Raw genomic sequence first — 13,754 nt, 5'->3', positions numbered from 1 at the left:
GGCTGTCTGCACGCGTGAGATCTGGACCGTCCGCACGCGCTTTTGATCTGGGTCGTCCGTGCGCGCGGGAATGGATCTGGGTCATCCGATCACGCGCACGCAGATTGCCCACGTGGCTCCCCGCATCAGCGTCCCTGCCACGCGGCGTGTCCTGGTTGGCTGGGGCTGCTGACCGGGATGCTGACGTGGCGTTATTTTTCTAAATTTCGTTTTGACTCCCGGTTTTTTATTTTCTTTTCAAAAATATCCCCAGAATCCAAATATTCACCCTTTTTCCCAAAATCATTTTCAATTAATTCTCAAAAATAATTTTACCCCATTTTATCATTATTATTATTTTTATTTCTATTAAATTAAATTAAAACATATAATTATTACAAAATAAATTAATTATTAAAATGAAATAAAACTAAAATAATTCCAATAAATAATAATAATAAAAGGTTTGGGTGTTACACTATTTCCCTTATAATTGCTTTTGCAAACACTTAGATTATTGATGCTCTAATACTATTATCTCTAGCAATAGACATACTAGGGATATTTTGGTTAATGGATAATTTATCTTCAATCGATTCCTTACGAAATGGAAGACCCTTTAGAGACCAAGAAGAAAAAGAAATCTTAAAAAGAGTAGATTCATAAGCAATATTTTAAAAGACCAAATAATTATCCGATATTTTGATGCCTTTTAGACTCCCCATGAAATTTTCTTTAGGAAGAACGGATATCTTGCTTGTTTTGAATTCCCATCGAGATTCCACATGGCAACTCATGTACCTCGTGGATGAAAGCATTTTGGGATATGAAATAAATCATGTGTTTGGTAAAAATAAATATATATGTGTATATATTAAATGAGACAGAATACACCTTATTATTATTTTTATTCTTGAAAGTCTTTATTTCTCCTAAATTGAGTTATAGGGGAGAAGAGGATGATGTCCTAGGGACATGTTCTGACCCTAAATCATGGATAATATAAAAATAAATATGGAATATAATTCTCTTATGCTAAAAGAGAACACAAACATGGATGCAATATACCAAGATAAATCCTTAAAGCCAACATTGTCATAGTGGTGTAGCGAAAGTGTGTTGTAAACCCAAGAACCATAACACATAAAAGCTTTCTCTTGAATGAACAAAGAGAATTAATTGATGGAATAAACATGAGATTTATACCTCAAGACTATAATTATGAACGATCACACAAAAACAATGAAAATCAAAAGGATATAATACATTGCCTCAGAATAATAAAAGAAGATAAAATTTCCTCATTAGTAGCAAGGCTATTAAATGACCATCCGCATAAGGAACTCATAATGACTGTCAGTAATGACTATAGATTCTATAAGTCACCAAGTACACTCAAGAGGGCTTTAGGAAAAACTAATCAAGTATTAAAAATAAATAAATAAATTACAATAATAATATATAATAAAAAATATATGTATGTAAAAAAAAAAAGACAATCGTAGATTCGATGCCCTACAAGATTGACATTCGAGTAGGATAGAAAAAAAAAGCCTTACCGAAGGCAAAATTTCTAAACATAGTACGATCATTAGTAAAACTCAGAGGATCTGAATTAACCCAACTAAACCTTCATTTGTTGGTAGCCATAACGATCTATCCTCAACACATAATTAAACATTTTAAGAAAAATGTATATCAGACGGGAAACTCCTACTGAAGGACCTTGTCCCTCCTAAATTAAGTTCCTAACGAGGGTATCTCTGACAATATATTCTAACAACAAAACCTTTAGTGTGAATGCCCATTGCATATCGTTTCCTTATTCTGAAATTGGAACGTAAAAATATTTGTACATTATACAAATACATTAGATAGACCCTCAAAGTAGATACTCCCAAATTAAAATTTAAACATATGGAATAACACTTTTCAAACCGACCAGGAATAAATGAGAATATGAAAAACCCATGAATCATATCTCAGGGTCATGCTGAAGAGTAATCACTTCCAATATTGGGAAGTGAGGGTGTAGTACTTAACCCTGAGAGGATTGGAATAGGTAGATAATATAATCAATTTTAGCTAACCCATTATACAGCTCTTATATCAAATAATCCTAATAATTTTCAGTAAGTAATATAAATTCCATAATCGTTTATGTAAAATAATAATAATAATAAATAAAAATAATATTTAAAAAAATGAAATGATGATGATCCAATACTCAGGTGCCTTGGAAGCAGTCCAAACCATGATGGAGTGGAGGTATAATTTGACTCAACCAAGAGTAACTTGCTCGTGCACTAAACCCACTAAGTGAAAAAAAAAAAGAAAAAAAAAAAGAGGAAACTTTTATACCAGGACATTTTCAGAATCTCCAAAGGTAATTTTTGAAGGTCATAAAACATAAGATTTTCACTTAAGGATATGAACCTTGAGAGAATGTAAACATACCATGGTGTTGGTGTTATTTAGGTGTTTAAGAACTCATCTTTGTGGGGAATAAAGGATGTGAGGCTTATCAAGAGACTCTTTGGAATGATGACCTAAAATTTCATGATACTCCCAATGCTAAATGGTAATGACAATCACACAAGTTGGTGCCTTAGAAGTAGTCCAAACCATGATGGAGTGGAGGAATAATTTGACTCAACCAAGAGTAACTTGCTCGTACACTAAACCCACTAAGTGAAAAAAAAAAAAGAAAAAAAAAAGAGGAAGCTTTTATGCTAGGACATTTTCAGAATCTCCAAAGGTAATTTTTGAAGGTCATAAAACATATGATTTTCACTTAAGGATATGAACCTTGAGAGAATGTAAACATAACATGGTGTTGGTGTTATTTAGGTGTTTAAGAACTCATCTTTGTGGGGAATAAAGGATGTGAGGCTTATCAAGAGACTCTTTGGAATGATGACCTAAAATTTCATGATACTCCCAATGCTAAATGGTAATGACAATCACTCAAGTTGTTATTGGGAGATATTAGACAATTATAAAATTGAAAAACCTAACATAAACTAGGATAATATTTTTTTATACGGATAGAATACTATTACACTACCATTCTGTTGAATAAGCCTTTAGGAAGTCAAAACGGTTAATAATTTTCAAACCTTGGGTAAGATCAAATTTGGAGGAAAAAAAAAATTTAGAAGAGGAGATTGTAATAACCAAGCCCAAGAGAAATGAGAAAGCCCAGGTCCATGCCTGGAATAAAAAAAAATAAAGAAATAAAGAAAAAATAAAATAAAATAAAAACCTTAGCAGAAAAGGAGAGAGGGGCAGTGGAGAAGAAGAAGAAAAAAAAAAAGAAAAAAGCACGGCGCACAGCGCTCGCGGCTGGAAAAGAGAAGTTGCGTGCGGTGTCGGATCTGCGCACGCTACCTCCGAAGAAGAAAAAGAAGGAAAGAAGGAAGCATGGCGCACGACCGAAAGAAGAGCTGCGCGCGGTGCACAATGCCGGGCGAGCGACAGGTGCAACTAGGAGAAAAAGCTGTGTGTGGCGCACGGTTCGCAATGTCGGGTATGCGACGTGTGGTATGCGGTGCTGGGCACACGGTGTGCAGTGCTAAGCAGGTGGTGTGCGGTACTGGGCGCGTGGTGCACAGTGCTGAGCATGCAGCACCACGTTGCTGGGGTACATGAGGCTAGGCGCGCGGTGCCAGGGTGCACAAGGCTATACGCGTGGTGTCAGACGCAAGGCGCGCATTGCTGAAGAAGAAGAAGCAAAATGTGTGTTGGGTGGACCTGATCTGTGTGAAGTAGACCATGGCACAGTGTTCCGGATCCGTCCAAAGATCTATGTGATGCTAAAAATCAGGGAACTGGAGAGAGACCGAAACCATACTCTTTCAGGTCGAAAGCCCAAATTCGATACCAATTTTGGTAAATTTTCTTCCACCTTACATTTGATTACTCTTTTAAATTAAATCTTTAATCATGTGTGCAAATTTTTTAGGGAAATTAGGAATAGGAAACTGAAACAGGAGTCGATTATATGGAACCAAAGTCATTCGAAAGCTTTCCGATTTCTTCTTTTGTTGGAGATTCTGGTAAAAATTGAGTTAGTTTTCATTCGAGGATTATATATTTTTGTAAAATAATTTATTAATTTTTAAATGACAGACCCAAGTTTAATGGATGATTTTAGAATATGTTTTCTCACAAATTATCATCCGTATGTAAAAATGTGTAAATAGCTTCCTACTATTGTTTTTGTGTAAATAAGAATAATGGTGAAGTTGTATAAATACATAATTGAGTGTGTTTGAATGTATGTGCGTGTGCCAAATGATACACATGTAGGAGATAATGGGTGGGAGTGTATGTTTACAAACTGGATGTCTTGACATACATATACATATGATTACGTGGGTAATTATTTTGAATGAGCGGTATATGATTTCGTATGAATATATGTGATATATGTTAAATATATGTAGTATATAGGTAAGATGAATGCAGTTGTGTAGGATGACATATATATAAATTAGGTGCATACGCATTTGTGTGTATGTGTGAGAATATATCATACAATATATGTATCGGTAAGTGATTAAAGATGCTATATGAGTGTGGGTGTAAATCTGTAAGTTTTTAATGGTAGATATGATTATATGCGAAATATATATAGGAGTAGTTAAGATATATATTGTTGTGCATATATGTATATATAATATAAAGTGTGCTACATACATGTAAATCATATGTACAATGGATACGTGAACAAGTAAGTAAGTGTAGGAATATAAGAATATATATGTTTATGATTGGTGTTTAAATTTTTGAAGTTGAGATAATTTTTGAAGAGGAAAAAGCTTACCGTGTATCATGAGACAGAGTGTACGGACTTGGTACATAGGGTGAACCCCACCGTAAATGTGTCCTTAGTCATATGAGGCTGGAAAGTTCCATACTAGATGGGGTTGAGAATTAGTTTAATTACGCTCATACCCGATGGGTTATTGAGACAGTTTATAATTGTGACACCTATTACAGGATGGGGTATGGAGACGATCGGTGAATTGTAAAAGAAATATTTTGTACATCCACGTATAGCGAGATCCCTATGGGCCCCTAGTGATACCGGTGATGGAAATAAAAATATGTAAATGAAATGAAAGTGATCTAGATATGTATCTGGGGTGTTTGATAGTATTTATGAATGAAACGAAATATCTGAATATGAATCTAATACAATATGATGATATTTATGAATGAAAATGATATGTACAACACCCAGATATGAATATGTTGGAACGAGTAATGAAAACGGATGTGGTTCTTGATTGTTTCTTTTATTATACTTTGCGATAATGATGATGAGTACGGTTGTTGTGCAAATTGGATGTCTATGAATATAAGATTTTTATTTGTTTTATTAAACCTGTATGAATATGCATTTGTATATTTCTATTTCGAATACTACTCTATTCTTACTCAGTCCGTGAAGCTCACCCCAAATCACACTCCCAGTGCATATTAAATCAAGTCAGAAGTGAGTTTAAGATCAAAAGAAGACTTCGAAGAATCTTTTAGCTACCCTAAAATATTATTGTAAAGTAGATTATAATATATTATGATGAGAATACATTATTGTGATGTAACTTTGAAAGATTATTGTGAGTCTCATGAATTGTGATTTTGTACAAAGGATGTATTGTCGATTTATAGAGATTAGTGTAATATTATATAAAATTTATCAGGCTTATGTGTGAGGCAACGCTCCTTTCTCTCTAAAGAAAGCAGGTTGTTACACGTCTGGATTAGATTTTAAACTCTATATATGTGCAGGTTCACAATGCCCATTGAACTTCAGCCACACACACACTCCCCTCCTCGATTCAAACTAAACGAAAAGACATTTAGGGTCCATACCCGATTCACTCACCCTCTCATCTTCAAATTCTTATCTATTTGCTTCTTATTTTATTTTTCTCTTAATTTTATTTAATTAATCGTCTCACAATCATAATTATTCTTTTTTTTATTTTTTTAAATTATTTTATTTCCTTTTTCAACCTTTCAATTAATTAGTAATTCCTTTTAGATTTAAATTCATCTCTCATCATAGTTCAAGTATTTCTCGGTCCTTGGGTTTGTTTTCTAGTTTCATCTCTTCATAACTTCCAATAGTTTAGAGTTCACTTATCATAGGTCCGAGTTCTATTATTTATTAAAATTTGGGTCAATATCTATTTTAATTTTAAAATACGCAAAATTAATAAAATACATGCAAAATTTCAAAAATTTTAATCTAGGATCAGAATCAGAAATACTTACACTCTTACGCAACAATCTTCCCAGATATGCCTAAACGTTTTAATTCCTTATACGCGCATGATATAAATTAATTAATATAATTTAAATACTAAATAGAAACTAATTTAATCAAAATCACTGGTTTCAATGACAACTGACAAGATGCCCAGCTCACCACGTAAGGATGAACAATCTACCCCCTTAGGGTCCCGGTTCCCAAACCTGGAAACATTGGGTTCCTTACCCAAGGAAGAGCTTTCGGTTTCCCGTTCGGTGGATCGGATTTTTGTACCCGAAGAAGACACTTCGGCTTTCAATGGTGGGTCGATTTCTCATACCCGAGGAGAACTCCTCGGTTCTTAAGCAGGTAGATGGCTAGGCCGAGCTTCTGCTGCCAATCCGACACCGATCACCACTCCCCGTCGCTTAACCACCTACCAAAACACACACAAAAAAATTTACCTTCCTAGCATGGTGCGATTCAGCCTCGGTTTGACTCCGGATGGTTCCCTCTCGGCCATCCATCAGCGACTCATTTGCTTACTTAAGATTTGGGTGACGATTTTTACGTCTAAAAATCAGTTAGTGTAAAATAGAAAAAGATTGAAGGAAGATAGGGGAAGAAAAAACGAAAAAATGAAACATTTTTACCTTACTCGCGTCAGTCTCTGCCATCGTACGACATCTCAGGCCAATTCTTCTTCTTCCTTCTTCCTTTCAACTTCGGCTTCTACCACTCTCCTGCCTCCGCCACTCTCTCCTCTTTTTTTCCCTTGCGGCAGCCGTTCTCGGCTCTCCTTTCACTCTCCCGCTTAGCTACTCTTTCTTTTTTCTCCTTTCCCTTCTTCTTCTCCGACCTCCCTCTTCCTTTCCTCTCTTTCTTTCTTCCTCTTGGCCCCCCCGTGCGACAAATCTCCTCTCTTCTCTCTCACCCGATCAGCTCATTTTCCTTTCCTCTTCTTTTTTTTGGCTACTCTCCCAAATGAAAAAAAACCTTAAATTTTTTCTTTTTATATCTGTCCTCTCCAGTCGTTGGATCTCACTAACTCGATCTGGATCGTTCATTTTTTCATAAAATCTCAACCGTTTGATATTCTCATACGGTTCGATCAAGACCGTCCGTTTTTTTTTTTATCCCCTTTCACTTCTACTTATTTATATTTTTACCTTCTTTTTTTCTTATTTTTTTTTCATTTAAATCCTTAAAATTAAATAAAATTTCCCAAAATTTATAAAATTCTTTTATTTAAATTCAAATTTTAATTTTATTGATTTATTCACATTTTTTTTTTTATTTTAGGGATTGGATGTTACAATATATATGTTTACATTAAATTTTTAAGAATATTTTATATAAAAAGTGTGAACTAAGAATTAGAAAAACCATTTAGAGTATTTGTATTTCAAAATATATGTAATATTTTCTTTTTGCATGGCAACACCAACTAAGAAGTATCAGTTATTTATAGGTCTCGAGCTTATAAGCTAATAATTTATATATATATATATATATATATATATATTTTTTTTTTTTTTTTAAATATGCGACTACCATCATAAGAATTCTGTGATAAAATTGTTTGAATTTGTCTAATTAGTGAACCTTATATTTTTGGAGTAATTGTGATTTTATAACTAACAATAGTTAAAATATTGGTTAGTACATATCATTGTGATCATGTGGATAAGAATTAAACATTTGCTCTGTTCACATTTTAATATGATTTGAGTTAATTCTTAATATTATGCCACTGCTAATAGAATATTGTGCTATCATAATTGTAGATTTATGATTTTATGCAACTGTGATTAGGTGTAATTTGATTTATATAAGAGACAATGTTTTTATCTAAAAATATTATATATTTATAGACTTTTGAATTTCTATTTTAAAAAATAGTTCTCAATAATATTATGTAAAAATGTTCAACACTAATCACTAAATATATCTTGAGGACTAATTACTTTGTATGGATATTGTATACATATATGTCAATATATATTTTTTACTTACACGTTAATGACTAACTATTCGATTATTAATTACTTTATAAATTTGTTTATGTTTCATTTTTATAATATCATTATAGTCTTATTTATTTCAATTTAATGGACAATTATTTAGTACTTGCTATAAAATTATAAAACTTCAAAAGTTGTCTTTTCTTTGACGTAATTAATCATTACAATATATTTAAAAATATATTGTTACAGTAATACATTCAATATCTCTCATATAATTGACTCGCTAAACATACTACTAGTATTAAAAATAAGAGCGAGATATAAAATTTAAATTCGAATTATTAACTTTCTTATAAGAGTATTATACCATTTAAATTAAATGTTATTAACATCTATCATCTTAAAGTTAATAATATTGTTTTCATGTACTAATCTCATATAAAATGTTTTAAGAATATATTCAATAATCATATAACCTTTTGTCCCTAAGATTATCCAATAAATAAAATATAAGTATAGTCACAAAACATCCATGTCCATGATAAAAGTTTATTTCAAAATGATAAATATCTTTTCAAATAAAATTTTAAAAAAGCAAAACAAACTAAATAGTAGCTTAGATTTGATCTATGCAATATCTTCACCTCAAAAAGTTCAAGAAATTAAAAATTTATTATTACACAAATTATTAAAATTTATGACTTGTCCAAGTCATATTAATAAAACATTAATGTTCCCTGCATTATCAAATAAATTATTACACGGAGATCAATTTAAAAAGTTATATCATTATTTTATATTGTAAAAAGAAAGAACGAGTTTTTCAAATTCTACTAACCGCATGAATCCATTTCATTGGACAACACCTTGATTAGATAAAAAAAAAAAATTATATTACCATTAAGGTAATAATGAAGATAGATGATTTCTTTTAATATCTTATCAACCTCCTTAATAGGTGTGATGATATCATATATTTCAAGAATAATTATATTTTGAGCTCTTTAATCTTTTGTTTTTTTAACTTTTCTCATCTACCTCCCCTAGTAAAGGTATTATAATCAATGGTTGTCCATTGACTCGTTTTGTCCCAGCTTGTTTAAAGAGATTAATGACTTGAGTCAGGGCTGATTTCGATACATGGGTGAGCATAAGCCAACTATAGCTAAGCCAACTTGTTTGATATATCTCGAATTTAATGCATTTGAATATGATAATCTCTGTGATGTAGATCCAAAGATACATATACTCTTATATCAAAGCACAAAAGAAACATAGTTTAACGGCCGAGAATTGGCCAAAAAAACTACAAAATAGGTAGAAAACCTATTGTCATGAAGTTCACAATTTTCTTTAACTTTAAGTTTTCAAAAATTCCTAACTTCTTAAACTTTCATCTAAATCATAAATGTTGATATCTTTAAAAAGCTTATAAATTATGAATTATAAATAAAATAGCTGGAGGCTAAAAGGCTGCCGAAAAAAAATAAATGAATGTAACTGAAAGATTACTTTCTCTATAATTATAAAATAACCTAATAATTTATAATAAAAAAACTATAAAATTAGGCCCATTATTAAATAAAAATTATTTACTTTTCTGAGCTAGATATTACAAATTTGATCATCATTATATCACTATTTTTTAGATTAAAAATTATGTTACATGTCTAATTTAAAATTTTATTAAACTTAAAATTTTAACTAATTAAAAATAAACTATTTATACTAAAAATAAAATTAATTAAAAATAATTTTATCTAATAAATAATTGTATTAAAATTAAAAAATTTGAACTAAATTTTTTTTATTAAAACTAAAATTATATAACTAACTAAAAATGTTATGAAAGTTATAATTTATAGCTTAGGATAAAAATATTTTATATTATAAATGTATACCACACCGCGTAATTATTAATCAATAGTAAACCATATTAGAATAACCCATTAAAAAAATAATAATAATCACATAATATACATACTAATACATTCACATGAACATTACATAAATAACTCCATGGAAGATATTTTCTTTAACCAATTGATTTTCTTCTTTAACTTATAAAACAAAAATATTTAAATCAGCACTCTTATTTTTCAAATCATAGTCGTAAAGTATATCTTGCAAATTATAGCCTTAGGAGTTGAAAGATAAGACCAACTTCTCCACATACATGTTAATGGAATTGAGGATTCAGTCTGTTAATATATATATATATATATGTATTTTTTTTTTTTTTTCCTCATGTAGCTACCTAGGGAAACAAGGAGCGAGGACGAAGCATGAAAGGGATTGTTTGGCTGCACTTGAAATTACTTCAGAATGATCCGTGAAACTTAATTTCTAAAATGAAGGATTGGAGTCTTGTGATGATCCTGCAAACTCCTCTCTGTACATTTCTTCAATCATAGGCTTCCACAGCCTAACTCTAGCATTTATGAACCAATTTGAAACCTGCTCATGACATAGCTCACTACTTAATTCACTTGCACAGATAATTTGCTTTAAAACAAATACGATCATTAATTAGAAGATTTACTTGAGTCTTGGTAAGGCCTGCCTGTGATGCCAACATAAGCTTCTCAGAGTCATTGGGGTAACTGTAAATTAATTTGAGAACCCAACAAAAATATACATTTAATTTTTGCCGTATGCGTATGTATGTATATGCAGAAGATTGTCAAGAACAATTCTCAAGAGGCCATTTCGCATGAGTTTTAGAGAATTCAATTCTTATAGAACGAGATTACGAGAATTTTCTTTGTGAATCATCTAGTTCGGATATAGATAATCAGACTTTGATCGGATTGGAAAAAGACTTACGGGTGGAGGAAATGTTCGAAGAGCCAAGAACGGAGGATTGCGACTGATGTCTCTGGCAAGCCTCTGATTGGTCGCCAAGCTTGGCCTTGGCTTTGCAGCATTACTAGCTGTTGAAGGCTGTGTCTGTAGGCATCTCCGTCAGACAAGCTAAGTTGGGTAAAACTTGCATTCATATGTCTGGGTAAGTCGTGTGAAAATTGTCTTCTCCTGATATTTATTTCACACACTATTGCATCTCTTAAACTGGTAAAATGCTTAGACATGGCTTGCAGCGCTAAAGCAATGTAAGGCTTTGCTGCTCCTGAACCTGCTACTATTTCAAATGATGATACCACCTCTTCCATCTCGTGCAAGTATTTCTCCCGTCTCTCTTCAACCTGAACCAGAAACGGCTGATGATTAAATTTCATCTACCCATCATTGGCTTGCCACTATTCTTTTGACTAAATTATTGGTACATAATTAAGACAATGTAAGTTTGAGTATTAAATTTTCCATTCCGTGCGCCATTATTACGAATTTGTATTATGATTGGTGTGCAGCATCACATAACTTAGTAATATGTATGGATTTATCCTAAAAAAATTTAAACTAGTTAATGTATATACACTAACCTCCTCTAATAGCGCAACGAGCTGCTTTACAATTTTGATCTCAAGTTGATGTTTCTCGGCTGCAAATTCAGCTTTTAGACACTCAGAAGACAACCGAATACCCCCTTTACTGCTTTCAGTTCCATACAACTTGCTTCCTGTAAACTTCTCATTACTTCTGTAATCTATGTCTTCCCCAGCAACGTTAACAACTTCTTGTAGAAGAGACTGAACTGGTTTTAGATATTTTGAATGCCCAACAGCGGTGGGAAAAGACTGTGTTGAATAGGATCGATTCAGTGGGGTTGAAGAAGAAGCAGAAGCATAGGAGCTACCTGCTTCATGATCACTTGTGTGCTGGACTCTTAGATTACAAGTTTCTGATCTATGTTCCCCAGACAGAAAGTAGCAAGGAAAGCGCTTGCGTGGAGTTGACTGAATAAATATGTGAGAAGCCGCGAGAGATAGGGAAGGCTGGTGAGGAGATCGATGAGTTTGATTCCCTGATCCAAGCAAGTCCATTAAGTGTGTTGAGTGATTATTAATCTCGTCAGTTTGATCCTGATTACCATGAACAATGTTAATTGATCTAGACATTGTGTCTCCAAGAGAATGTATGCTTGGCAGGAGAGGTAGAGAGTGAGAAATCAATGTGTTACTGCTTCTTAAATTTGCAGAAGACTCGTAGGCATCATCAAAATGCTGGTTTTGCCCAGAAATAATATCTGAGAGAATGAACTGATGCAGGAACTGTTGAGCTTGATTCTGGGTTGAGTCTTGTGAAACCATGGTGTACGTCTTTGAACTGAGGGGTTATCAAGCTTTCGAGAATCCATCAAGAACAGCCATGAAGAAATTAGTGGCAACTTTGAAATCCATCAATGTAGAAGCTAGGTGCGAATATATATTGAACACAGCTTAATAAACGAGTTGAACCTAAACGAGGCATGTCTTTTTCCAAATGAAAATTAGCATCAAGAAACTGAAAAAAGAAAGAAGAAAAAACTGCAACTTTTATTGAGTCCTTTGCAGTTTGAGGAACATATTTAATATAATATATGTATATCTACGTATACACACAGACATACTCTCGATATGCGGAAAAACCCAATAGTTAAAAATCTAAGCAGGCAAAAGCTGGCCAGCTAGCTAGGATAGATAGCTTAAAAGAAGGATATATATATATATATATATATGAGTGGCCAAGTATACAAAGATGGTCCCCCTTGACTATAAAACAAACAAGAAGCTAGCTAGCAAAAGTATATAATAAGTCTTTCAGCTTTAGTAGCAGTAAGTTACATTTCTTTGGGCGACTCAAAAGCAATGTTCAGCTGATGATGATGTTGAATCACTGGGTAATTTGCTGTGTAATCTGTAAAAGCAAGAGAAAAAGTTGTCAATCTTTTGCACACTTGCAGTGTCTGATCTGCTTGTGCAGCAGTAAGTAGTTAAAAATCTAAGCAGGCAAAAGCTGGCCAGCTAGCTAGGATAGATAGCTTAAAAGAAGGATATATATATATATATATATATGAGTGGCCAAGTATACAAAGATGGTCCCCCTTGACTATAAAACAAACAAGAAGCTAGCTAGCAAAAGTATATAATAAGTCTTTCAGCTTTAGTAGCAGTAAGTTACATTTCTTTGGGCGACTCAAAAGCAATGTTCAGCTGATGATGATGTTGAATCACTGGGTAATTTGCTGTGTAATCTGTAAAAGCAAGAGAAAAAGTTGTCAATCTTTTGCACACTTGCAGTGTCTGATCTGCTTGTGCAGCAGTAAGTAACCATGCATGTGGGAATATATAGCTTTTTTCTGTAGCATAGACATATATATATATATATATGTTGAGATGTTGAAAGGACACTGAATATCAAAAACCTTGGAAGAATCAGTAGAAAACAAAATTGGGTTCCTCGTGTTCCTCTTATTCTTTAATTCTCGCTTTTGAGAGAGGAGGCAAAAAGCTTTTCGTCGGGATTTGAATAGATGTGATGATAAGCCTGATTTTGTGCTTCGAATTGTTCAATTTTTCGTTTGTTTTTTATTTTGATTTTGATTTTTTTGATTGGGGGAGATGGTCCTTTTGAAGGTTTTACATACGATGAGTGTGTGTGTGTAT

At 32.7% G+C, this 13,754-nt stretch overlaps 1 protein-coding gene and 1 long non-coding RNA gene across 2 annotated transcripts; one reads left to right on the top strand and one right to left on the bottom strand.

Moving 5' to 3' along the window:
• Positions 1 to 3,270: 3,270 nt before the first annotated feature.
• LOC148269169 (uncharacterized) lies at positions 3,271 to 5,707 on the top strand. Its single transcript, XR_015818677.1, has 2 exons — positions 3,271 to 3,870; positions 3,944 to 5,707. It is a non-coding gene; the product is annotated as an uncharacterized LOC148269169 (long non-coding RNA).
• Positions 5,708 to 10,384: 4,677 nt separating this feature from the next.
• On the bottom strand, positions 10,385 to 12,771 carry LOC110810794 (BEL1-like homeodomain protein 11). Its single transcript, XM_088218696.1, has 4 exons — positions 11,652 to 12,771; positions 11,038 to 11,414; positions 10,754 to 10,814; positions 10,385 to 10,668 (listed from the first exon to the last, which is right to left on the bottom strand). The coding sequence occupies exons 1-4, from the start codon at positions 12,417 to 12,419 to the stop codon at positions 10,558 to 10,560; spliced, it is 1,317 nt and encodes a 438-aa protein (XP_088074822.1). The 5' UTR covers positions 12,420 to 12,771; the 3' UTR covers positions 10,385 to 10,557.
• Between the last annotated feature and the right edge of the window lie 983 nt (positions 12,772 to 13,754).

Source organism: Carica papaya, chromosome 1, assembly GCF_054855325.1.
Source record: "Carica papaya isolate Zhongbai chromosome 1, ASM5485532v1, whole genome shotgun sequence".
Taxonomy (NCBI): Eukaryota; Viridiplantae; Streptophyta; class Magnoliopsida; order Brassicales; family Caricaceae; genus Carica; species Carica papaya.
Note: the sequence above shows the minus strand (reverse complement) of the source record. Positions and strands in the feature narration are given on the sequence as shown.